The sequence below is a fragment of the Nuphar pumila genome, chromosome 2 (genome assembly GCF_984573655.1).
Source record: "Nuphar pumila chromosome 2, dmNupPumi1.hap1.1, whole genome shotgun sequence".
NCBI lineage: Eukaryota > Viridiplantae > Streptophyta > Magnoliopsida > Nymphaeales > Nymphaeaceae > Nuphar > Nuphar pumila.
The window spans coordinates 72,891,962-72,918,730 of NC_143250.1; the positions used below are offsets into that span (position 1 = coordinate 72,891,962).

Consider the following 26,769-nt stretch of genomic DNA (forward strand, 5'->3'; position numbering starts at 1 on the left):
TTTGTATCCCTCCTCAAAGCAAAAGAGTCCTATGTCCATGAGGAAAGCACTATAAGCAAAATGGAGGATGTTCCTAAATTTCTTGATGGCTCTTCTATGCTTATCCTGATCACTTTCTTTATGCCTTTAAAGATCTTGTTGAAACTGATTGTGTTCCTAACCCTCCAAGAAAATGGGATGCCAAGCATTTTATTCAATTGAGACGCACGAACCAGCAAAAGTTTCAGTGGAATAGCAGAGACAGCACCACATGCAAAGGCAGTTGATCTAACCCACCTAGTTTTCCTTAGTATCCTTCACAAAATAAATAAGTACGAGTGGAAACTTCAGATGCAAAGGTTAATGAAAAAGCACTGACAAGGAGACTCCTTGTTCTAGGTCCCAGTGAAGCACATTTGTGCTTGTGTTGTGCTTCATTCTAGATTCCATTGGATTTGAGATAGTTTAAAAGTGAAATAAAGGACGTCGGAGATAAGAAGGGGCAGTGGAAGATGGAGATGAAGTATCCTTTTTGTCTCTAGTGCATTGGAGATTTTGCTTGCATTTCTTCAAATAACTATCACTTGGAACCTTCATATAAGATGTTCCACTGGTTAACTAAAACCAAGCAACAAGGAGCAGGTAAGGTTTTTGCCTCCACTCAGGCAGTTACTCTTTCACATTGACTTAGTAGGTCAGACCCTTTACAACACAGTAAGGATATTATGTGCCTATGACATTTTCCAATCTGATCTGCCCAGCCTATTCATTTCTTTCTTTGGAATTGCTATTGTTCCACTCTTCTTGTTGGTCCATTTCTACATAGCATTTATCCATATCGGTCAAACTTTGAAAGGGAAACTTTTCCCTAAGGTGCTGTTTTGATTGCTCCTGTCCTTTTTTCTCTAATGGCGAGTTTCCTTGGAGAAATTTGTCAGACCTCAGCAGGTTTCTCAAGATGTCTGATGAGTATATAAAAAAACTTAGCTATTTTTAAGACATTTCTCCCAAAGAGGTTTTTCATAAATGAGTGGTTCTATATGGTGTAACTTAGTTGGATGGAGAATAGATTTGGTCAGAGTCTCACAGTAATTTCTAGGACAGCTCCATCAACTTAATAGAAAAATTACTTTTATACACCCCTCAATAAACATCATGAATTTCATCCCAAGAGGGAGTCTTATGCATAATGGGTTCACTTACCAAAATGCAGTACAAATTGGCTCACAAATAGTTAGGGCACAATGGGCAGATGCAAATTCCGGGCTAGTGGAAGTGAAGGCATCAGTAGCAGACCACTATTTGCAAGGTCAAGCACATAGTTCATATATATCCTAAGGCATAAGTAGCATATTGTAGAAAAATATTTTTCATTTATTAGCTTGCCGATTCCCATTTTGTTCTAGGGATGCTGATATGCATCAGAAACAAGTTAAAGATTGAAGGACCCTTGAGTTGCTTACAAGATTGATGAATATGATTACATTCAAGTTCCAATCTTGGGACATCAAACGTTACCATCATAGTATAATGAGTGTTAGAATTTACAAAGCACTACAAGACTAAATGGAATGCCACTTTATATATGTATATGTGTGTGTAGGTATGCCTGTACCTTTGTATATTGCACACAATAACACAATGAATAAAAAGGTTGTCTACCACTATATGCTTACATACATGCACATAATCAACATTTAAAATATTGTCTCCTACGATTATACATAAGAATACAAACCTCTTTAATGCATAGATTTCCACCTATGCTTTTTTACAGCAAGAAGAGCTTGGAAGGGTGCATAAGCTTATCTACAAGCAAGGAAAGCAAGGGCAGCTGAGGAAGAACCAGATTGATGATATCTAGTATGGTCGAGTCTTTGTCAACATAACTTGACGTAAGTACAGTAGTAAAGCTTCAGTCTTTTGATGATTTTCATTTGGTTAGCATAACAGCTTCAAACTGCTTTTGGTCAGTTCTCTTCCATGAGGTCAATGATGGTTCATACTTGAAGGTGTTGTAGGAAGGATTAGAGATGGAGTTCTAACTTGACCCATTCCAAGCAAGCCAAACAAAGGTATACAATAAAAGATCACGCTTCAAAACATTCTCCTTCCTAGGAAACTAACCTAGCCTTTCCATAGGGAAGCATTGGGGCAGTTGAGTTCGATGGCATATGTCTCGCTGATTTGAGTTATAGGAAAAGAGGGGATGACATAGATAAAGGTTGGAAACGCCTTAGAGCTATGTCACATAGACACTTCACTTAGCATGTGTGTCCCGTATAGACACGGCATGACACTGGACACTGTGACACTTCATGGACATATTGAAACTTGTGCTGGGAACGGTCAATATCATTCTTTTAACCTTATCTATTCCTTTTTTCAGGCTTGATTATTTATTTTGTATTCTTTTATGTACTTTCCTTTAAAAATTGTGATTTATTGCATCAAATTTTTATTTTCATCTTAAAATTATGGTTTGGAATTGTCATTCAAGGGTTTGCACTTGAGAATATATTCATTCCTTATACATTAAGAAATTTGAAAGCACACACACATATGGTCATGTGCCCCATGTCATGCCAAGTGTGTCTCTATATCATGTCATGCATCTGTGCCTGTGTTTATGTGACATAGCTTTAGAGTCTTCCTTTTATAGAATCAAGCAAAAATTTTCAAGAAGGAAAGGTTGCTAATTAGAAAAGGCAACTCCAGCTACCATGAGTATTGATCAACTCCCCAAAGGGCTTTGCAAACATTTGCAGATTCATTTCCATTCTACTTTCTGATTCATCTCTCTCTTGCTTCCCCTTTTTTGCTTCACATAAGCTTAAAGTAACCTCACTTCCCAATTCTACTTCCATTGACATTTCCCATTTTCATTTTCCTTCCTGGCAATCTGACTCTTACATTGATACACATCCATCAATAAACATTGTATGCTTATAGTTGACATATCTATGTGCGAGACGATACTAAGATGAACTTGAAATGAAAAGATTCTTCTCATTAATATTTGATAAAGAATTTATATATATATATATATCTTTATTTTTTAAATATAACTTGGAAATTTTATTGGAAGTAATACCAAAATTTTTCTCTTCATTCTATTAAAGGTTAGAAGCTGAACAAAATCACATAATTGATTAGATTAAGCAATACAAGCTCCACATAAAAGCATACCAAGTACATAATGTTATTCAACTAAAGAATAGATAGGCATATAAGCATAAAATTGGTCATTTCTCCCCTTCTCCCTCTTTTCCCCCTTCTCTTTCTTTGCTGCTTGATTCTACCTTGTGTGTTCTTGCTGTTGGCTTTTCCTCTTTGCCCTTTTTCCCAAGCTTGCCCTTCATCGACCACTCATCCCATGCACACCCACCATAGACCTTTCTCTTCCTTCCATGGCCACCATTGACCTCTCCACCTCCTAACTCACTACCCTATTATGCAGCCTCTCTTTTATATCAATTTCTTTCATCCCTCCATCCCCTTCTCCACATACCGATTCAAGCCCTTCCTCTCTCCCTCCTTCCACTCACACCCTCAGTTACCTTCCTTTCTTCATGCCCCCCCACCACATTATTGAATCCCACTTATCCCCTCTTTGGCCCAATTGCTTAGCCTTCACCTGCTCAGCTTGTACCATAGTCATCTTTGACAACCTAGCACGCAATGTAAGAGGGAGCTTCATTGCTATGGACTCCATTAATGGTTGCGGATTGACCTACACCCGCATTCTCCTGCTTGTGTCACCTCACTCTGAGATGTCTTCCCACTTTGCTTTTGAGAAGGCCATAACCAGGGGTGCAATAGACTAGATGACTCTTGATCCTTGGCACCTCATGTATATTGTTTTAAGCTCATACTTCCAAGACCATGAGCATGCGGTTTGTATCCCTTGTATAGGGTAAGGCCTACGGACAACAACCAAGCTAGAAGATCATCAGTCCTGTAGGGTGGCAACAACTAGCTAGTCATTAGATTTCTGGCCGTAACGGCTGCCCCTACAATGCACAAGAAGATGTTTCTAGGTCAAATATATTCAAGCCCCTCCAAGTTTATCGTTGTCTCCCTATGAAACATGGATACTTTTAACAAGGTAACACACCTGTGTTGCACCTGCACCAATGTGGGTGCGACACTTGGACACAGATTCCTTTGTGACAGGTGAAGTCAACCCGCACTAAAGTCCATTTCTGTCTGAAAGTGGATTCAATTAACACTAACCAAGTCCATATTTATCTATATTATAAATGCACACACATACATATGTATGTGTGTGTGTATATTGTTATTCAACCCACAACAAAAAAAATGAAGCAAACCACAAGATAAAGAGAAGAAAGAAAACAAAAGAAGACACAAGATTTACATGGTTTGGCACTCAGGCCTATGTCCACAGGCAAAAGGAAGAGCAAAAATCCACTAGCAAGATGTGACGAAACAAAGAGGTGAGATACACAGCCCTCAAGACCCTAATCTCCAATACACCTGAAACTCTCATATCCATCTCTCAAAGGAGGCAGCTATATATATGACAAAGGGAATAAAAACCTAGCCGGTACAAAAGGAAAAATTACGAAACTAAACAAGGTCAATCCCTCCGCTATCACCACAAACCTCATTGAAAATTCCCATTGAAGGGTCACCGAAATATTTCTGGATCGGGTCATGGATTGGAGAGGATCCAAAATTCAAGACACCCACAACATATATATATATATATGCACCCAAGTTTTTTGAAATTGTTGTGCCGCACCCTTCACACCCGCATCTATGTGAGAGTTGTCCCCATGCCCTTCTTTATGTGTCCACATGAATTGAGCTCCCTCCCCCCAACTCTACACTAGAGCTCAGAACTCACAAACCAAACTTGCACCCATATTGGCACCCCTAAACCTTCATCACCACCACCTTCACTTCAAGAAACCCTTTTTTTTTTGTCTCTGTTCACTCAACTCCTCCCCTCTACATCTCACCTTGGGCTAGGGTTGGCCTTCTCAGATCAACACCTGACCAGCTGCTAAAGCCTATTCTCTTCTTTGGATCAAGGCTTGGTTCACTAAGCCTAGGCACCCATTTTTTGGCTAGGATCATGCATTGAGCAACGTTTCTGGCCCGACAATGATGGCAACCTCCTCTACTTACACTGATGGCAATGTCAGATTCTCCCACTAAGTTGTTCCAAATGAGTAGGCAAGTCACGAGCGTAATGTCTATGATCCTTCTATTCATCAGACCATTGCACCTGTTGTTAGAGTGCCAAGAGGCTTAGTGAGAAGCCTTGCTGAGGTGATCAATGATAGAAAACTAAAGGCCCTCGACGTGCCATCTAACTCTAGTTGTGCAATTGCCACAAGCATGGGCCTTAGCAACCACATGGAGGGCTCCAGTGACCTTATTGTCAGTGCGGGTTAGGGACAGCCTGACAGCCAGGTGAGCCTTGATCAAGTTCCTTCTCCCAGCTAAGCCAACTTTACGAGGTTATTGGGTCTATTGGGACCTTAGATTGTACCAATCAAGCCCCAAATTCTATTCCTCTTCTTGAGGAGCCTTTACTTGGCACTTTTTCTTATATTGACCCTATTTTCCCACCTGGCTTTATTCATCCGCAGAGAAATTAATGGCAGATGATTTTGGAAGGGATCTTCATGGAAGCAAATTACGATTTTATTATGTCAAGAGTTCGTATCCCACTAGGTGTGTAGGTGCCTTTAACTAGTGGGCTTCGCAAGGGCTTGGGTGTTGATGACCCCACCCGAGTTTACCTCGCAGGGGAGCAGGCTCTTTAAGTAGCCCGATTCTCGACAAGGATTCCTCGTCATTAAAAAAATTATTTCATCAGGAAAGAGTAACTCTGCATGAGCCTTTATAGAAGAATCTCTCATATGACTATTTCTAAGGTCAGCAAGGAACATCCTCAGTCTTCAAAGCAAAAAGGTTTTGTTCTTTCCACCTTGCAACCTCCTATCAAGTTGGTGCTAGAAAGTTAGAAGAGAAAGCGTAGAACTAGAAGGACAAAAGTAAGATGCTTGGTGAATTCAAAGTAGTTTCCATGATACTGCATTCTAAGAATCTTCGTATTATACTGCTACTTTGCAGTTTTCCTTAAGTTACAGGGATAATTGCTAACCCACTGGATAGTGTATTCCCCATGCTATTCTATTATCTTCTCTTCAATATATTTGCTTTCCTTCAAAAAACTATATGCATGAAAATGACACTCTTCAACGCATATAGCTATACTTTGCATTAATGATCATGTAAGACAATGAATCAAATCATACGAGATACATGTTTTTTGTGCTTCTACGAGACCCAAGTAGTTTCAACACAAAAGAAAACCACTAACACTCTAAACTTTGTAGACATGTTGGAGTTCTTACGCCATTCTTTGAGCACCTCTCAATTTGCACTCATATTCAACCTTAGCTGACAAAATACCCTCGTCAGGCAATGACTTTGAAATTATTATTGTCTGCAGAATAGCCTGTCCATGACAAGAAATACAAGAAATTGATTGAACAAACTGATAACACAAAATTGCAGAATTGTGAACAAGAGCATCTTTTTCTTGTCAACTAAATTTGAGACTTATTCATGCTGAAGAAACTTTCAGTAAGAAACAACTTAGAGGAGTGCAATTCAAAATTCAAATGGAGGACCAATAAGCAATACACACAGGATTGAAATAAAATATTGATAAAAAAAAATGAATATTGAAATAAGTGCTGAAACTTTGACAACAGAGTACAGTTAGTATGAAGCATGAATACATCAATAGACATTAAACAAAGATTAATCACCATTGCCAACTAGCCACCTAACCAAATTATAAATTGACAGCTAAAAGATCTAAGAGTATCTGCTAAAGAGGACGGCATAAAAGAACAAAGGAATTTAATAATGCACCAAATTGATGGAAAAATAAATGTTTCAAAATCATTTATCTATTTACTATTTATGTTTTGAAAAGTACATATGTATATGATGTTAGCATTAAGTCCAATACCATGCACTCATAACTACATTTAAAAAAATCGGGGTTGAATCACTTGGATTTGTTTATATACCTTGAGGTGAAATGACAGATTAAGAAAACAATATATAAATAAAAAGGAAAATAGACTACATATAGACTCAAAACTGCTTCAGCTACTAACAGAAGTTTGTCAAGGAGAAACTAAAATTTTGTAGAATCAAATTAGTGAAGAAATTATCCAATTGAAGCTCCGAGTGAACATATGAGTCATCATCACTGGTGTCCTTACACTGCTCTGCAGCAATGACAGCCATGTCCAACATTATACATTGCTGGTGAACAGGTGTTATAGCTGGAAAACTGAGGAGCACTCATATTATGACAATAGCAATTACACAAAGAGACAGCTATATTGCAACAATGAACATGGATACATAATCAGGCAAAACATCAATCTTTGTTTTATAGGGAATTCTAGTCCAATTTAATTGCAAAATACCATAAAATGGCATATAATATGAGAAAATGTCTAACATAGACATGTTGTGGCCATCAATAACCAACACACAATATGACCACCCACATTTATTTGTAAAAGTAGGACACAGCACTAGAAAACAAATAAATTCATGTAGTCAAAGATAAAATAGAGAATGTAGGCACCATAGAGTCACTACATGCAAATCAATTTGCAATCTTCAAACTACATGAAAATCAAACTTGAGAGCATGTAGAATAACTAAGATTATGGTACTCCAATGAAGAAAGAACACGGCATCAGCAACTATAGTAAAAATATCAAACCCTGTGTAACCTCATCCATAGAGTAGGGATTATCCAAGTCCATCCCTGGAGAAAACTGATGCTATAATTATGAGCAGTTTTTTCTAAGGAACTGAAAATAAATTTTAGAAAACTGGGAATAGGATGAATTGAAATGAAGAAACTTGCAACAACGATGTATAGAATGGCTTGAAGAACCCAATTTCTCCATTAGCAGCATTTAGGTGATAGAACAATAAGCAAACAAAGGCCGGGTAGTTGCTGAGTAATATCACATGCCAATGAAACAGGCTGGGAGTCAGATTGCAGGCTCACAGAAAACCAGTATACAAAACAATGTTCTAAGGGCAGCTGAAACCAAGCATCCGCAAAATGTGTCACACACAAAGCATAACTACAATGTGACATTGCAGGTGCAAGAACAGTAATAAAATTTCACAAACTACAGCAGTGTCAATAGACACTGATGCTATAGTCGATAGACTAGTAAACCCTTGAACTTGACCTGACAACTATCTCGAAAATCCTTGTTTTTTCACAATGGTAACGAGACATTTCTTGAGCAGATCACAAAGAGGGTATGAAGTTGTGGACGGCACAATAAGCAGAAGCTGCACTGAGGCATGTAGTGATAATCAGAAGCCTATATTCATGGGATCAATTGTATGTTAAAATGTAAACTGTAATACATATATATTATTTAATATTATTATTATATTTTTCCTTTTATTATTTTCTTTTTCTATTTTCCTTTATTTTCTTTTTTAGCATCTAGTTCAATAGGAACTAGATATTTGATCTAGAACTTGACTGTGCAAATAGCCGTTGGACTCTAGTCCAACAGCTATAATAAGAGCTGTTGGAATCTAGTCCAACAGCTATAATAAGAGAACGTCTCTTTTGGAGAGCTCAAAATGAGCTCTCCTCTCTCTTCCACTTTTTTGTATATATAGAGGTGAACCCCTTCAATGTAAATTACAATGCTTCTTAAGCATTTTGTGCATGAATAAAGTATTATTTATTTTTCAAGTGTTCTTCCTTTTATACCTTTTCAAGAGTCATGCTTGTAGTGTCTCCAATAGACACTTGTTTGTGAGTTATTCGTGCATTTGTTGAAGACCACCATTTCATTACATGGTATCAGAGCTACGAAATCCTTAGATCTTGAAGTGCTTCTACCTCGATTTTTGTGCCACATTTACAAAGGTGTTTCATCACCTTGTTCTTGGCTCAAGAAGATTTGTTTGAAGAAAGGCGGACTTGTGCTATAAAAAATTTGGTTTTGTATCCTCTCTCTTATTCCTTTGTCTACTCTTTTTCTTTTCTTTTCTTTTTCTCTCTCTCACTCCTCCTATCTATTCTTCTCTTACCCTTTTAAAAGATGTATGACAATGATAAGATCACCATCATTCCTATGAAGCTAAATGATATTAACTATGTAATGTGGGCTTCGATTATGAAGCACCACATTTGGGGGAAAGGTTTATGGGGTATAGTGGATGGTTCCAATTCGGAACCTAAACTATCTCTTACCAAGAAAGATGGTGATAAAGAGGTTCCTCTAACGGAAGAAGAGAAGAGTAAGGCGTTAGCTACTTATGAAAAGAAATGGAAAAAGTAGAGGATAGGGCATGCAAAAATTATATCATGGCTCATCAATAGTGTAGACATTAAAAAATGCTCTAGTCTGGCTAAGTTTAAGCATGTCAATAAGGCTTGGGAATACCTCAAAAACATGTATTCCCTTAAAGATATTGCACATGTGTGCAATTTACAAGACAAAATTTGGACAATGACTCAAAAAGATAAAACTATTCAAAATTATTACAATGAGTTGTCCGAACTTTGGGAAGAGTTGGCTCTTCTTGAGCCCAAATGGCATTGTGCCGAAGATATCGAGCTTCGCCAAAAGCAACTCAATATGGAACATTTCTATCAATTTATGAATGGTCTAAGGTCAGAATTTGAATCTACCAAATCGGCCCTTTTACATCATGGAAAAAAATTTTCTGTTGTTGATACTATAGAAGAGTTTACTATGGAGAAAAATAAACTTAGAAAAAGTACTCCAAAAGTTGATGATGACTTAGTTTTAGCTGAGTCTAGACCGGGGAATCATACTCGTACTCACAAGCCGCCTCATTTTGGAAAGCAAAACGGTGACTTTGATAAAAGAAGTCACTTGTCATCATTGTCATGAACCAAGGCACTATAGGCCTCAATGTCCAAAGTTAAAAAAAAAAGAAGAAAAAATAGTTGCATCTGTTGAATCTGAGTCAAAAGATCAAGATGCACATGTATTTATGGCTCAATTGATGGAAATCCTTCAACCTCTTCTCAAAGGGGTATCCTCCTCAACTGAAGCCTCAACTGGAGCGGCAGTTGCATCTTTCTTCGGTCCAGGTAACTTTCCTTGGCTTTTAGATTTTGGTGATTCTTTTCACATGACCCTAAATGTTAATAATATATCTGAATGTCTTAAAAATAACTCAAGTGTGTCAAAGGTTTTTACAGACGATAACACATCTCTTGAAGTAAAAAGAATATGATGTTTTGAAAATCTTCAAAAATCCAAAAAAAAATTATCCCAGAAGTTAGATATATCCCTAAACTTAATTTAAATCTCTTATCTGTCTCGCAAATATCTGACTATGGATGTAATATCTTCTTCTCTTCTCATGGTTGTTGGGTACAGGATACGATTTCATGCAACAATTCAGAGTAAAGCAATTACGACAATTACATAATTCAATTAAGTATTCATGCAATATGAAACAGTTATTAAGCATGCAGAACATAAATCAATAACAGGAATCACAATGTAAGTAAACAGTATATTTAACATGCATTAGAATTTAAACAACATGCATCCACAAACATGTAACAATTAAGGGAACAGATAAAAGATGCATGTCCTAATGCATAACAGGTATATGCATGATTTATGTGCAATGCATGAATACTTTATTATCCTTTATTAAAGTTTTTTGTTCCATATACATGTCCTATCAAATGCATACAATTTAAGTTTATCTTTTTAATTATCGTTGTCCGGGATACACCAAGCGGGTACAATTTTCTCGTAGACAAGTTAGGTTCCCAGGATAGCTTTACACACAAGTTGTATTTTATTACTGGGTTCCAAACTTAGCCTTAGACCGAATCACCTTCGAAACATTAGACCTCCACATCTAATGTCAAGGACACTTCACGCCCACAAGTGTCACTTCCTTGGTATACCAAAACAACAGTTCTGTCGAACACACCACCCCAGGTAAAGTGGCAGACTCTCCCTAAAACCGTGGTCAGGAGAAAGAACCTCAATATCGGGTTTAGGGGGTCAAAGTAAAGCACATGGAGTTTTTGTATCCTCGTGATTCCCTAAAACCGAATCTTTAAGATTCTCATTCTTATTCATTATCTTTTTATTAAAAGCCAATTATTGAGTTTTGCAATTCAGCATGCAAAAACAAAGGCAAGAGCTCGCATCTACCCCTATGAAAACCATCACGGGACTCCCGCCCGAGGAAACACAGAACAGTGTAATATATAGTGAAATCAAAATGAATGTGATTTTTGCGATACAATTAAAAGTAAATAAAGAGCAAACCAAAGCTCAAGGCTCTCCAGGCCTACGATGATTCATTTTGATCATCGATGCACTATATGCAAAAATCATAACAATAACCAATTTATGCAACGATACCAATATGATTCCAAATGCACATTCATTCATACCAATTTAACAATGTGCATGAGCTACCACAGTCATATGCATGTGTTCATCGTCCATGTGAAATTTCTTTCATGAAATCACTTAACACGAATGCATTCATTTATGATTCATAAGTACATGAGAACATTTATGTAGGATTCTACATGCCAAACACACATCGATTTTATGTATACACATGCACTTGAAACCAATTCATAAATGCACGATAATTAAACATGTTCCATAAATGTAGGCACTGAAATTGTTCATTGATAACATATGTTAACATCCACATACATGAACATAACTCAAATCTAGAAATTGAATTTCAGGGCAGCACACATTCATATCATGTATGCACCTGTACCAAAACAAACTTTGTCATAACATGTTAACATGCATGCATTCATATCCAACATGTCATATAAGAAATAAACCACATGCTTTCTAAATGCACATCCATATATGCAAACCTTTATTATATGTATGAAACAAAAATATTCATTAGCATATATTTACTTAATTCATGTGCAACTATATCAAGTGCATGTTTTCATTTAAATGCATTTAATCAAATCAAATGCATGTTTTTAATTCAAATACTCACATCATATGCAAGCCTTCATTCATAAGCTATGTCACATGGGTGCGGGTGCGGGTGCGAGACGGGTGCAGCGCAATTTTAAAATTTTTGGACACAGGGACTCGGCTATATATATATATATATATATATATATATATATATATATATATATATATATATATATATATATATATATATATATATATATATATATATATATATATTATTTTTTACAAAAGTGCACAGACACAACACAGTCCGTGACAGTGTCTGTGCACAGCACTGTGCACTGTGCACTGTGCACTGTGCACTGTGCACAGTCACAGTCACAGTCACAGTCACAGTCACAGTCACAGTCACAGTCACAGTCACAGTCACAGTCACAGTCACAGTCCACTGTGCACAGTGCACTGTGACTCTTTTTATATTTTTTTAAAATAAAAAATATAAAAAAAATCATTTTTTTAGGGACAAATGGACATTTTTGGACTCGGTCAAAGTTGACGGAGTCCAAAATGTGAACGGACTCAGCCTCGACTCGTTGACCGAGTCCGACTCGGCGGCCGAGTCCGAAGCCGCACCCGTGTCGGGGCGTGTCGACTCGGGTGCGGCACCTCCCTAGCTGAGTCTGTGTGACTTAGTTCATAAGTCTTTTTACACATGTGACTACTTGTGTAACTATATATATACAGCATGACCAACAATTCAGATTGGTACATATTCACAAAATACCCATGTAGTAACATTGTCTTAGAATATTGATCATGCAAAAACGTGTTAATCATAAGCAGGTAAAAATCTAGAATCTACAACGGGTAGCACACAATACAAATAATATATGTATTTTTTTTTAAAGAAATTTGCACCCAACCGACCTAGTCAGCTGGGGTTTCAAAACAAACCCACAAGGTTGCCCAGCCGAGCCACTCGGCTGGGCCCCAAGGGCTTAACAGGCCAAGCCAGCTGAATGAGTTCAGCTGGGCCTATGGCCTGTCAAAGTATGGCCAAACCATGCCACACCCGCAGCCCAAGACTCTAGCAGACTCCCCAGCCGAGCTCACTCGGTTGGGCCCTGTTGCACAGTCCAAACATGCCAATATATATATATATATATATATATATATATATATATATATATATATATATATATATATATCAGCATAGGGTCCATAAGGATGAAAAAAAAATCATAAGTAAACAAAATCATGCTATCAAACTTATAGTATGCATGCATATCCAGATTTAAGGACCCCTATATTCACTTGGCTGCATACGTCACTTCAAGTGTATGCATTAGGCATGATTAACACTAATATGCATGTACAGGTATACACACAACTCCAACAAGACTTATAGGTAACATATGCATTCCACTTGCATGTTTGCATATTATACTTAGATGAATTCATGCATTCAACATATGCATATTACATCTAGACGAATATATGCATGTCTACATATACAGATTTATATTTGAAAAGATAAAGAGAATCAAAAACAGATCCATAGGGATCGATTTTATCATGATGCCAACACATAACCAGCTATCTTTATCATAACATAAACTCTGTTTTTGCATAAAACTAAGCATGTAGAGAATTTTATTTTCGTAAGAATGAAAGGAGTCAAAGGCACATCTAAGGGAATAGGTAATACCATAACACAACCACATTCACAAGCTATTTTGTCATGAAATAAATTCTGTTTTGACATAAAAGAAACATACATAGAAATTTATTGTAAAAAGGGTGAAGGAAATCGAAAACGAACCCATGGAAGAGGATCCATAGATCCTCTCTTATGTATTATAGAGTAGACATATGGATCTACTCATTTTTCCATGGATTTTACGTCTAAATCTTGCATAGAATCGAACCGGCATTCGATTTCTCACTCATATTCAAAAGAGAAGACCCGTACCTCAGAACCGACGCAGAGGCAAGCGTGCTCTGTTGCGCCAGCTACGAAAAAGGTAATCAATTAACCATTTGAAAGGAAACTGGAGGGACGGGCGGACTCATCTGCGAGCCTGACCCAACGTGGCATTCATTAAGGGAGGCAGAGGCAGGGGCTTCACCCCTGTGGACCTGCAGAAGCTACAGAGAGTGGCGAAGAACGACAGGGGACCCATCCTTTGCCGATCTGCAAAAAAGACAGAAGGCAGCAGAGGCTAAGTCCCCTGCCGACCTTCTGTTATCGCAAACAGGGGCTTGGCCCCCTGTCGACCTGCTAAAAGGCAAAAAAACGACAAGGCTCGGCCCCTACCGCCTTACAAAAGGCGGGAAGGACTCGACTCCTGCCGACCTACCGCAAGCAAGAAGGTTGCAGCAATGGCAGGGGCATCACCCTTGCCTGTCGACCGGTCAAGGGGGAACAGGGGACGACAGGCCTTGATCCTGCCGACCCCTCGAGACAAGCACAGGCGACAGGGGCTTGGCCCCTGCCGACCTTGCCAGGAGACAAGTGGCGAGGCAAAAGCCCACTGTGAATCTCAAGCGGCAAGGGGGAAACCCCTGCTAGAAAGACACTCAAGAGGCAGGGGCTTCGATAGAGGCAAGCCCCCTGTCGGATGAGGAAGAGGCAGGGCCTGACTCTGCCTGTTAGAGTGTGCGAACGGCAGGGCCAAGGCCTCTGCCAGAACGAGGAGGCAAGGCTTCACCCTACCTACAGAAAGGAACCCCAGTGGCAGGGGTTGAGGCCCCTACCATACGGGAGTTCCAGGGGAAAAAGAGAGCATGGCAGAGAGGGGGAGAGCGTGGAAAGCGCGGCAGGGGCCCGTCGGCCTCCCGACAAACCAAAAGAAAGGGGAAGAAGAGGAAGGCATGGCAGGGGCCACCAGCCTCCTGTCGGCCCTCTGGCAACAAGGAGAAGAAGAAGAAGAGGAAAAGGAGGGCGTAACTGGAAGGGGCCAGCGTCGTCGACCGACGTCGCCGATGTTGCCGCACGAGAGGGAGACGAGAGAGGAGGAGCGCAGGGACAGGAGAGGCCTTTCGTTAAAAGAGGCCTCTCCCCTATGTGTTCTCTTAAAGACACGGGGGAGGGCATGAATCGGGAAACCCCAAAGGGGTTTCCCCTTTTTTTTCAAAAGAAGAGGAACGAGGGATCGCGGTTGCGGGGAGGGAAAGGGTTTTAAAAGAAAAAACCCTCGCCCCGCACTCTGTTTATAACCCCAGTGGGTTAACGGGTCCGGGTCTGGATCCGACCCAGGTCCAATTATTTTTTTTTTAAATTTTGTGGGTTTTACAGAAATGATCCTAACTGCAACTTACCTCATCAATAAGATGCCATCTTCCTCATTAAAGAATACAACTCCAATAGAAAAACTTGTTAATTTAACTCCAGATTATTCTAGATTAAGAGTCCTTGGATGCAAATGTTTTGTTTTCACCAACCAAAATGACAAGCTCTCTCCTCGTGTAATCTCATGTGCCTTTTTAGGAAATGCTGATAATAAAAAAGGCTACAGGTGTTTCGATTTTCAAAATAACAAATTATATGTGTCAAGAAATGTATCTTTTTTGGAAAAAGAAAGCTTCTTTGAATTTGAAAAATCCAAAGATGTCACTGAATACTCATTTTCAATTGATCCAACTTCAAAATCCAATGAATGTGATTTTGGATATGACCTTGACAATGATCAAAGTCATGTTGTTAAAAATGATGATAATGAAGAGCAAATCCATAGGGATGTTAGTCTACAATATTCAAGACGTAGAGAGCAAAATCTTTCATGTGCATTACAAAAATACTCCGAAGTTCCACCCAAAAGAACGACTAGAATCTCTAGACTTCCTGGAAAATTTGTGTTTTACGAGTCTTTTTCACCCACATATAGGGCAGCCATTACATTAATACAATCATATGTTGAACCATCATCCTATTCTCAAACCAAAAATCATATAGAATGAATAGAAGCCGTGAAAATAGAATTGGATACACTAGAAAAGGCCAACACTTGGACGATCCAAGATATCCCTCCAGGTAAGAAACCTATAGGTTGTAGGTGGGTATACAAAGTCAAAAACAAAAGTGATGGGACCCTAAAAAGGTATAAGGCATGTTTAGTAGCAAAAGGATATGCCCAAGAGTATGCATCGATTATGAAGAAACATTTGCTCCTGTAGCCCGTATGACCACTGTTAGAACTTTAATAGCCTTGGCCTCCATTAGAAATGACATATCTTTCAATTGGATGTCAAAAATGCTTTCATGAATGAGAATCTCGTTGAAGAAGTATACATGGAAGCCCCATCTGGTATTAGTATCCCTAAGTGTAAAGCTCTTCGTCTAGAAAAAAACTCTTTATGGTCTTAAACAGGCTCCAAAAGCCCGGTATGACCGATTTAGTCATGTTATGCTTGATATTGGTTTTCAACTTTGTTTAACTGACACTGCTTTGTTTGTTAAGAAATCTGATGTAGGCATCATTATTATTCTTCTCAATGTAGATTGGTTCAAAATCGTGAAAGGGAATGGAGAAGGAGGGAGGAGAGAACTCGAGTTCTGCTTTGGAAACGGCAACAACTATTTTTTCTTAATGCTGCACTAATCTTTTCATTAACCTTAATAGGGTCACAAACAATTTGCATGTACAAAAATGCCCTTTACAAGAAACATATATTACATATATGTATGAGAAGCTATATCGGATATGGATCTCTATTGGATCCATATCCGATCCAATATTCTAATACCCTCCCTCAAGTTGTGCATGGGAGTAAACCATGTGCAACTTGTTCTTCAGATACCAGAAACGGTTACTCGTGAGACCTTTTGTGAACGCATCAGCGACTTGATCTTCTGACGATACATAAACTGGTTCAATCTTTTTGTCTGCTATCTTTTGTCTGATGAAGTGTTGGTCGATCTCAATATGCTTAGTTCGACTATGATGAACAGGATTGATCGCAATTTGTATGGCACTTCTATTATCACACATAAGAGTTGAACCTGAGACATTCTCTCCCATTTCTGTAAGTAGATGTCTAATCCAGGTCACTTCAGTTGTGGCAGCTGCCATAGATCTATACTCTGCCTCGGTGCTAGATCTTGCTACAGCCTTCTGTTTTCTGTTGCTCCATGAGACAAGATTTTTTCCAATAAAAACACAGTAACCTGAAACAGATCTCCTTTCATCTGGGTCACCTGCCCAGTCTGCATCTGTATATGCCAATATATCATGTTTTGGTGTCCCCCATGAAGACTGAACATATGTGAGTCCATCACCCACCGTGCCTTTTAGATAGCGAAGAATACGTTTGATGGCATCCATGTGACCAATTTTTGGTTCATGCATAAACAGAGATACTTGGTTTACAGAATAGACGATGTCTGGTCTGGTAAAAGTGAGGTACTATAACATGCCCACTATACTGCGGTATTTTCTTGCATCATGGTACAACTCTCCATCACAAATGCTGAGCTTTTGATTGACAACACTGGGTGTAGGCAGAGGTTTGCAATCTGCCATTCCTGCTTTGGCTAAAAGATCAAGAGTGTACTTGTGTTGGGTTAATGACATTTTTCCATCCTGCCTGTCCACCTCTACACCAAGGAAATATCTCAGTTCCCCAAGGTCTTTCATCTTGAACCGCATACTTAGAATCACCTTAATTCGTTGAATGTGGTCTGGTGCATTGCCAGTGATCACAATATCATCAACATATATAAGTAAGAAAACCATAGTGTCATCATCCTTATATATGAATAGAGAATGATTCTGAATTTCTAAGGAGAAACTTTCAAACCATGATCTGGAGGCTTGCTTTAAGCCATACAATGCTCTGGTTAATTTGCATACATATTCCTTTGGATTTATCCTCTGCATAACCTTGAGGCTGCTCCATGTAGACTTCTTCATTTAAATCCCCATGCAGGAATGCATTTTTAACATCAAGCTGACTAAGGGTCCACCCATGTTCAACTGCCAAGCCAAGAATGATACGAATAGTTCCCATTTTCACCACTGGGCTAAAAGTCTCCTCATAATCTTGTCCGTATTCTTGAGTAAAACCTTTGACAACAAGACGAGCTTTGTAACGTTCAATGCTACCATCCGACTTATACTTAATCTTATAAACCCATTTTGAGCCAACAACATTTTTATCTAGAGGACGTCCAACTATCTCCCATGTTTGGCACTCATGGAGTGCCTCGATTTCCTCATTCATTGCTTCAATCCATTTCTTAGAGTGGATGGCTTGACAAAAAACAAGTGGTTCTTCGTATTTCTCAATCTTGGATAGAAAAATCTGAAAATCCATTGAAAAATTATCATAACTCACTCATTTTTCAATGGGATGCCTTATCCTGCCTGATCTTCTTAATGCCTCTCTGTCATTAGAAAATGCCACGTGTTCTCCAGTAGGCATATCTGTTCGCTTCTTGGGTCTCCTGGTATAGACATTTCCTTTGTATCTCAGACATTCTGTCTTCGATGCCTCATCAGAAACCGTCTCATCATTGGTGCTTTCAGGAGTCAAGGTGGTATAAACCCCAGTCTGTGAAATAAGTTCAGCACTGAGCCATGGATCATACCAATTATCATTGGTGTCAATATGTTCATGATTGCGATCTGCTTTATTTCCCAGAAAACTATTTTCATCAAAAATAACATTTCTGGAAATTCTGATCTTTCTACTTGCAAGATCATAGCACCTGTAACCCTTGTGTTCATCTGCATAACCTACAAACTGGCATATAGAGGCTTTGTCCTGAAATTTAGTTCTCATGGATCTATCAATGTGGACATAACATATGCATCCAAAAACTCGTAACTCATCATAATCAGGATGATCACCAAAGAGAACATAATAGGGAGATTGATTTTCAAGAATAGGCATAGGAAGACGATTTATCACATGAGTGGCAATATGAAAAACTTTTGTCCAAAGACTAATAGGCACATTAGAACCATGCAGCATGCTCATTGCACTTTCCACAATGTGTATGTGCTTACGTTCAGCAATGTCATTTTGTTGTGGAGTGTACGGGCAAGAAACTCTACGATGTATCCCATTATCTTGGAGAAAGTCTAAAAATTCTTTGGAGGAATACTCACCGCCTCCATCGCATTGGAGAATCTAGATGTTTTGAGAGAATTGGGTTTTAACATAGGCATGAAAGTGACAAAAGATAAGAAAAACCTCTGGTTTGTGTTTCATAAAGAATATTCAGGTAAAGCGAGAAAAACTGTCAATAAAGGATACATAATATTTACTTCCAGAAGAAGAAGTATTGGGGGTTGGGCCCCAAACATCAGAACATATTATCTCAAAAGGCATGGAGGCTCTTTTATTTATTTGATGAAAAGGAAGTACATGACTTTTGCAGACCTGACAACTGAAACACATTTTATTTTTCAACAAAGGAGAAACAGACTCTGGAAGAAATCCATTGGACACTAGTTTTTCAATAAAGACTTGACTACAATGACCAAGACGGGAATGCCAAAAGTTCTGGCTTATTACATTGGGATATACTTAGAATACTTTTAGAAGTGTAATCGGACTTGGGAGGCTTCAGAACACTAGAGGCAGGCTCTTCATTGAAGATATACATGTTTTCACGTCGCTCTCCTTTAGCAAACATCTTCTTCGTTTGAAGGTCCTTGACAAAAACAGAAGTAGGAGTGAATTCGACATAAGAATTGGTAGAATCAACAAGCTTAGAAACAGAGAAAATATTTTTCTTTATATTTGGTGCATGAACAACATTGGATAGAGGGATGGATGAAGATTCAGACAAAGGGATGAGAATGTTGCCTACGTTTGAAATGGGGTGATGAGTCTCATCTCCAGTTACAATATTAGACTTACCAAAATAGGGGATCAAAGTAGAGAACTTACCTGCATTGCCAGTGACATGAGTTGTTGCCCCTGACTCTATATATCATATTCCATCATCATTCTGTTTCAAGTTCAGGTTAGCCATAGCAGACAAGAGAAGGTCCTTAGCATCATCACTGACCCGAAAGGTACCCGTCGATCTTGATGTAGCAACATTTCTATTATTTTGTATTCTATTGCAATTTTGAGCATTTTGAGGATTGAACCAACAATTGGCCTTGATGTGGCCACGTTTGTTGCACTGGTAGCACGTGGGAACATTCTTTGACTAGCTGGGAATGGCATTTGGTGTAGGTAGCAAACCGCGACCACCCTTAACTTGTGCTCCCTTACCTCTGCCACGCCCTCCTCGTGCACGATCAATAGTTATCCCTGTGGCAAAAACATCATGCATAGATGATTGCCCTGCTGGGGTGTCAGAGATGTTTTTCAAGGACATCTCGTACTGAAACAATTTAGCACGTAAATCTTCAAAACAAGGTAACGTCGGCACGCATAATAAAGAAGTCACAATAACGTGATACTCTGATCCCAGGGCATTCAGTGTTTGTTGCACTTTTTCTTTATCTGACACTGGATATCCAACAATGGCTAATTGATCTGTGATGCTCTTGACTTGATTTAAAAATTCAATAATGGTCATTGTCCCCTTTTTTAGAAGTTAAAATTCACGCTTAAGATATAACACCTTAGCTTATGATATCTGAGAGTAGGTCTGAGCTAGACTCTCCCACAATACCTTGGTTGTGTGGTCATCAGGAATAGAAATCAGTACTTCTTGTGATAACGTGGAAGTGATGTACGCGACGAGAGCCTGATCGCGCTTCATCCAACCAACAAATGCAGGATTGCGAGTGATATTTGGCAGACCGCCGTCTTCTTTTGTTTCTTGTGTGATGAATTCTGCAGGTGGTGGAGTGGAGTCATCCAAATGACCTGAAAGATCTTGACTGCGAATGAAAGGAGTAATTTGTCTTTTCCAAGTCAAATAATTGTTTGTGTTTAGTTTTTCAGAAACTAGCTGCCCCAGGAAATTGGAGAAAAGACCGTGATTGGCTGAAGTATCCATTTGCGAACTTTGAGCAAGCGAAGATGAGGCAGATTCACGAACTGGTAGGACTCGGCTGGTATTAGGTTTGAAAGTTGTTAGGTTTGAAAGTTGTGGATCAAGGGATGCAGCTGGTAAAAGGGAGTAGTTTAGGAAGATCTTGACTGAGAAGCTTAGGAAGGAGGAGGCGTGAGCAGATTCACGAACTGGAAGGGCTCGGCTGGTATTAGGTTGGAAAGGTGTGGATCAAGGGACGTGGTTGGTGAAAGGATTAGCAACAGATTATGACTTATAGGCTTGGCCCTTTTGAAGAGAACTCAGCTTTTGAGTTCGACCCGGCTGAAGAGGAACCAAGATTGGAGAAGTAGGAAATCGGGTACGAAGGAAAAAAAACAGGAAACTTGAATCGTCTTGAATCGTGAAGCAGTAAAGAATTGGGTACGAAGGAAAAACAGAAAACTTGAATCGTCTTGAATCGAGAAAGGGAAAGAATCGACCTGTTTAGAGGAGGAAACAGATCTTCAGCTTTTGGGATTAGTCTGTCACAAGGAAGAAGATGTACTCGGCCGAAGGACGAGGATGCAGCCTGTCGCGAGATCGACTGAAGGACGAGGATGCAGCCTGTCGCGAAATCGGCTGAAGGACGAGGATTCAGCCTGTCACGAGGAGGAAACAGGAAAGAATCGACCTGTTTAGAGGAGAACTCGGCTTTTGGGTTTAGCCTGTCACGAGGATGCAGCATGTCACGAGATCGGCTTTTGGGTTTAGCCTGTCACGAAGATGCAGCCTGTCACGAGATCGGCTGAAGAACGAGGAGGAAAACTCTGTTATGCCCAGATTGCAACCTGCTTTGATACCATGATAAACTGGTTCAAAATCGTGAAAGGGAATGGAGAAGGAGGGAGGAGAGAACTCGAGTTCTGCTTTGGAAACGGCAACAACTATTTTTTCTTAATGCTGCACTAATCTTTTCATTAACCTTAATAGGGTTACAAACAATTTGCATGTATAAAAATGCCCTTTACAAGAAACACATATTACATATATGTATGAGAAGCTATATCGGATATGGATCTCTATTGGATCCATATCCGATCCAATATTCTAATAGATATGATCATCACTGGAGGCGACAAACTCGGAGTTGCAAATATCAAATCTCTTCTTAAAACTCACTTTGAAATGACTGACTTAGGTTTATTAAGATATTTTTTAGGCATTGAAGTCGCTTATTCCCCACGAGGATATTTGATATCTCAATCTAAATTTGCTCTTGATATTGTTTTCATGTCTGGAATTACAGATGGTAAGAAAGTAAACACTCCAGAAGTTGTCAATGTTAAAATGAAAATTGATGATGGAGAACTTCTTGATGATCCTACTCCTTACAGACAGCTTATGGAAGCTCTTTCTTATCTTTCAATTACTAGGCCAGATATAGCTCATACGGTTCATACAGTCAGTCAGTTTCAGCATGCTCCCACCTCTGTGCATATGGGAGCAGTTTTGCATATTATTAGATACTTAAAATCCTCTCTTTCACGAGGACTCTTCTTGCCTGCTTCATCTTCATTAAATTTAATTTTGACTGGGGAGGTGATCCCAATAATAAGCACTCAACTACTGGTTTTTGTGTGTTCCTAAGTGAAGCCTTAATTTAGTGGATGTGCAAGAAGCAGCAGGAGGTCTCTCTTTCCTCCACCGCAGCTGAATACAAAGCCATGGCAACCACCACTATGGAGGTTGTTTGGCTCAGACGATTGCTAGCAGGTATGGGAACTGAAGCAATGCAAGCTTCAAAGATGTGCTGTGACAACAAAAGTGCGATCTACATTGCAAACAACTGAACATTCCATGAGCGCACTAAACACATTGAGATGGATTTTCATTATGTCAGAAAGGAATACTTACGTGGAACCATTAATCTGCCATATGTTACATCAGAATATCAATTATCAGACTTCTTCACTAAGCCTCTCGCTGCTCCCAGATTTCACTTTCTCTTAGACAAACTTTTTCTCATTATACCGTAAGTTTGAGGGGAGTGTTAAAATGTAAATTGTAATACATATATATTATTTAATATTAATATTATATTTTTCCTTTTATTATTTTCTTTTTCTATTTTCCTTTATTTTCTTTTTTAGCATCTAGTTCAGTAGGAACTAGATATTTGATTCAGTCAACTTGACTGTGCAAATAGTTGCAATCCAACATCTATAGTAAGAGTTGTTGGACTAGAGTCCGACAGCTCTTTTGGAGAGCTCAAAATGAGCTCTTCTCTCTCTTCCACTTTTTTGTATATATAGGGGTGAACCCCTTCAATGTAAATTACAATGCTTCTTAAGCATTTTGTGCATGAATAAAGTATTATTTATTTTTCAAGTGTTCTTCCTTTTATACCCTTTCAAGGGTCATGCTTGCAATGTCTCCAATAGACACTTGTTTGTGAGTTATTCGTGCATTTGTTGAAGACCATTTCATTACATTGTCAAGTCATAAAAGTCCATATGCCAAGTTGGCCGATGAATTTAAAGATATTTATTTCATTCCCTCAACTTCATTGGCACTATGTTTTAACAAAAAACATAAAACTTCATTGTAACTATGAGATTGGATTGGTGAGTCAGGAAGTTACTGGAGCTGCATATATCATGTTTTTCATGTTATATTGTTTAACATATCAACTAATCCTCCATGAATATAGATATATCCTTGGTCACTTTCTAAAGAGAACTCATTTCCTGCAACACAATAACATAAATCTTTAAAACAAACTACACTCCCAACTTAGAAAATGACATACCTGACAGGCAATTGATGCTGATTCCTTCATTAGCTTAAGTTCTGATGGTGATTTTATCCATCGCAGTTCATGGGTATACTTTGTAAGATCTTTAATCTTCCCACCATCACTTGCCTTACGAAGAGCATCCAAATTCAGGCAACTTGGCAAAGTCATCCCACCATTAAGGAACAATTTAGATGCCTTCTCAATCATATCCGGAAGAATCTAACACAGATAATTGGAACGAGATAACTTCATGTTAGTTATGTGTACGCATGTGTGCATCTGTACCAAGGTAATACGCATGAATAATACTAAACAAACATGATCTCTACCCAAAAAATGAATAAGAAATGTATATATAGATAGATAGATAGATATACTGATACTGTAAAACCCACTGACCTCATGCATTTTTCCAATTGGAAATGACTTTTCAGCCTTAAATGTCTCTATGGCAGCTTCAACACCTGCAATTTGCCCCTGCCAAATCACTTCCTGTAACATAAATTGCAGTAGTTCTTAATATACAAAAATTACTGAATTTGATGGCAATTAAAAAAACTAAAGCATGTTGTAAGGATCTATCTTCTCTAATATAAAGTGGTACCATGACTCTCACCAAGGCCATTACACAAAGCATACATGGAATAGCAGTCACCAAAGAACAAAGTGATGTTCAATTAGAAATTTAGAACCTATTAAAATATTCACACAAGAAGACAAGGAACAGCAGGTTATCCAACACTTCAATTGTCGCTTCCTGGAAATGGCACATGTTCCAGACAAACAACAGCATTTGATTGTGCATGCCGATTGAGCATGTAGATAATGTATAATGATAATCACATCAACAGCAAACAGATGCATGTATGTATACCTACTATCGAAGTGCTTTGTTGTATTTTGACATGAAGACTATGTTGGATGATTTTATGGTAGAATGTATCAATAATTCAAAGTTTTAATATTTCTGCTTCTAAAATAAACACATTGTAAATATTTATTATTGTTATAATAAAATATTTAGGATGTGCTTGGAATAAATAAAATAGATAGAGATTGCATGAGCAGTTTGCTTTTCATAGGTGAATACATGATTAGAGAGACAGAGAGAGAGAGAGAGTAGGCTGTCCCTAGTTCTTAGGGAGAAGACGAGTAGTTTCCCTCTTCTGAGAGGCAAAATATAGTGTGATCTCACCTTTTTATGGACCATATAGCATCATAATTAGAGAATATTTTTGCATTAACTGAATATCTTCTCCTTTCAAATGTATCCATATTAATATAGCATCCAAACATACCAAAAAGGTGGATGAAATGAAAATTATTATGATAAGGACCCAGTGTATCTAATTGCACCCTTAAGTTAAAGGTTTATTTTCCACAAATACGTCTAGGAACTGATCATTTGAACTTTCAGATGCTAAGACTAGTCTCATACGCTGTTTCAGTGATGATACTTTACATCATCAAATATCTCCAGTTTGAACATGCTATAGCAAACTTTTTGCTTAAATAAATAAACTTCTAATGTTAAGCATTTAAACGACCAGGGTCATCTGACAACTTTCCAAGGACTTTCAAATGAACTTTTAGGGAACTCGAAGGTATACACAATAATGTACAACACTGTTATGAATGCTAGTAACTGACATCGAGGAAATAATGACATTCTTGGATAGGTCTTCATCGCATAAGATAGCTGCTTGTGGATATTAAATCTAGTCTTTAGTAACATCGCATTCTTCCAAGTTTTTACTTTTTAATAACAATTTTTGCATCGTTTTGGAAAAAAAAAAGGCATGACATTATCACTATTTTTGCAATGCAGTCATTAACGAAAATTTGTAACAGCAGTAGCATTGATAAGAACGAACTGCCATTGTGAATGTTTAAGATCTTCCAACAACAAGTATATTTTGCATCAAAAATTTCTGTGACTCCTTAAAGGAGTAAAAATCTAGTAAACATTGAAGAAAAGTAAAAGAAGAAAAGAAAAGAGAAGAAATTGCAGATATCAAAGAGTTAAGTGTGCAACATCTCTACATACTTGGGGACTAGGATCAGGCATAAACATGCACAAACCAAAGTCTGTACTTAGAACAGACACACCACCAGGTTGTTGGCAGCCTGTGATATAAAGATAATCAGCATCCTGTCTGAATGTATATGGTACCACATCGGTCATCATCTTTACAGGAGCAGATGCAAGGATGGCCAGACTCCCTTCTGGGAGCATCTCCAGTAACCTTTTTCTCCTTGATATGTACTCATATTCTGTAATGCCAGGTGTCATTTCCCCTTTCTCTAACAACTGAAATGAGAGAATGGCAACTAACCAATGAAATATTGTATAAACAGAAAAAATCAGGAAAACATCTTTTAATTGCTTATCAAATAAATTCATTTCAAGCTCTAAAACAATGTATTTGTGAAATGAGGTACGTGTTTCCTTCTTGATATGATATTCTATTTGTCTTCATATATAATTCCACAATTATATATTTATCTCAAAATATAATTCCACAGGTGCAAATTTATTATAAAGTAAGCAACAGAAAAGGTTTCATAGGCTATCTTAACTAAGCAAACAGCTCGCTTGTTGAATTCTGTTAAAGCAAGCTCCATTTTCTAAAAGAAGGTAAGAACAAATAAGTTACAAAACATTGATGAACAAGAAAATAAATAAATAAATAATTACAATTGGAGAAAATTACAAAGGGAGCAGCAGAATTTCCAACAAACAGGAAACCTTTTCTTCCAAAGACAAGGTCTAGTCGCCTGAAGCAACTAGTTTCAGCAAAAAGCTTAAATAAATGAGCACCAGAGAACATCAAGCAAGCATGTACATGCATTTATGGTGTGCATGCATGTTCATCATACTGCTAGAAATAAACTGGGTTTTCTAGGTACTCTTCTAGTACTTACATTCTTCTGATATGCCTCATAACATATATTACCTTTGTATTTGGCCATGTATATCCTAATCCTAAACCTTACAAGACCCAGAGAATTTCTGTAGACTTCTATAG

At 38.3% G+C, this 26,769-nt stretch overlaps 2 protein-coding genes across 3 annotated transcripts in view; one reads left to right on the top strand and one right to left on the bottom strand.

The window, feature by feature from the left end:
- Positions 1-2,334, top strand: part of LOC149845750 (uncharacterized) — a 128,660-nt gene extending 126,326 nt beyond the window's left edge. The window contains exon 11 of the mRNA XM_089995973.1: positions 1,757-2,334. Within this exon, the coding sequence (XP_089852099.1) occupies positions 1,757-1,817 (61 nt within the window). The 3' untranslated portion in view covers positions 1,818-2,334. The remainder of the gene's footprint in view (positions 1-1,756) is intronic.
- LOC149845751 (Metallopeptidase M24 family protein) overlaps positions 1-26,769 on the bottom strand; it is a 40,428-nt gene that overhangs the window by 10,156 nt on the left and 3,503 nt on the right. For both annotated transcript variants that reach the window (XM_089995975.1, XM_089995974.1), the window contains exons 3-6: positions 25,788-26,051; positions 24,140-24,232; positions 23,753-23,959; positions 6,375-6,478 (exon numbers count right to left, since the gene is read on the bottom strand). In XM_089995975.1, coding sequence (XP_089852101.1) covers positions 6,375-6,478; positions 23,753-23,959; positions 24,140-24,232; positions 25,788-26,051 — 668 coding nt within the window. The remainder of the gene's footprint in view (positions 1-6,374; positions 6,479-23,752; positions 23,960-24,139; positions 24,233-25,787; positions 26,052-26,769) is intronic.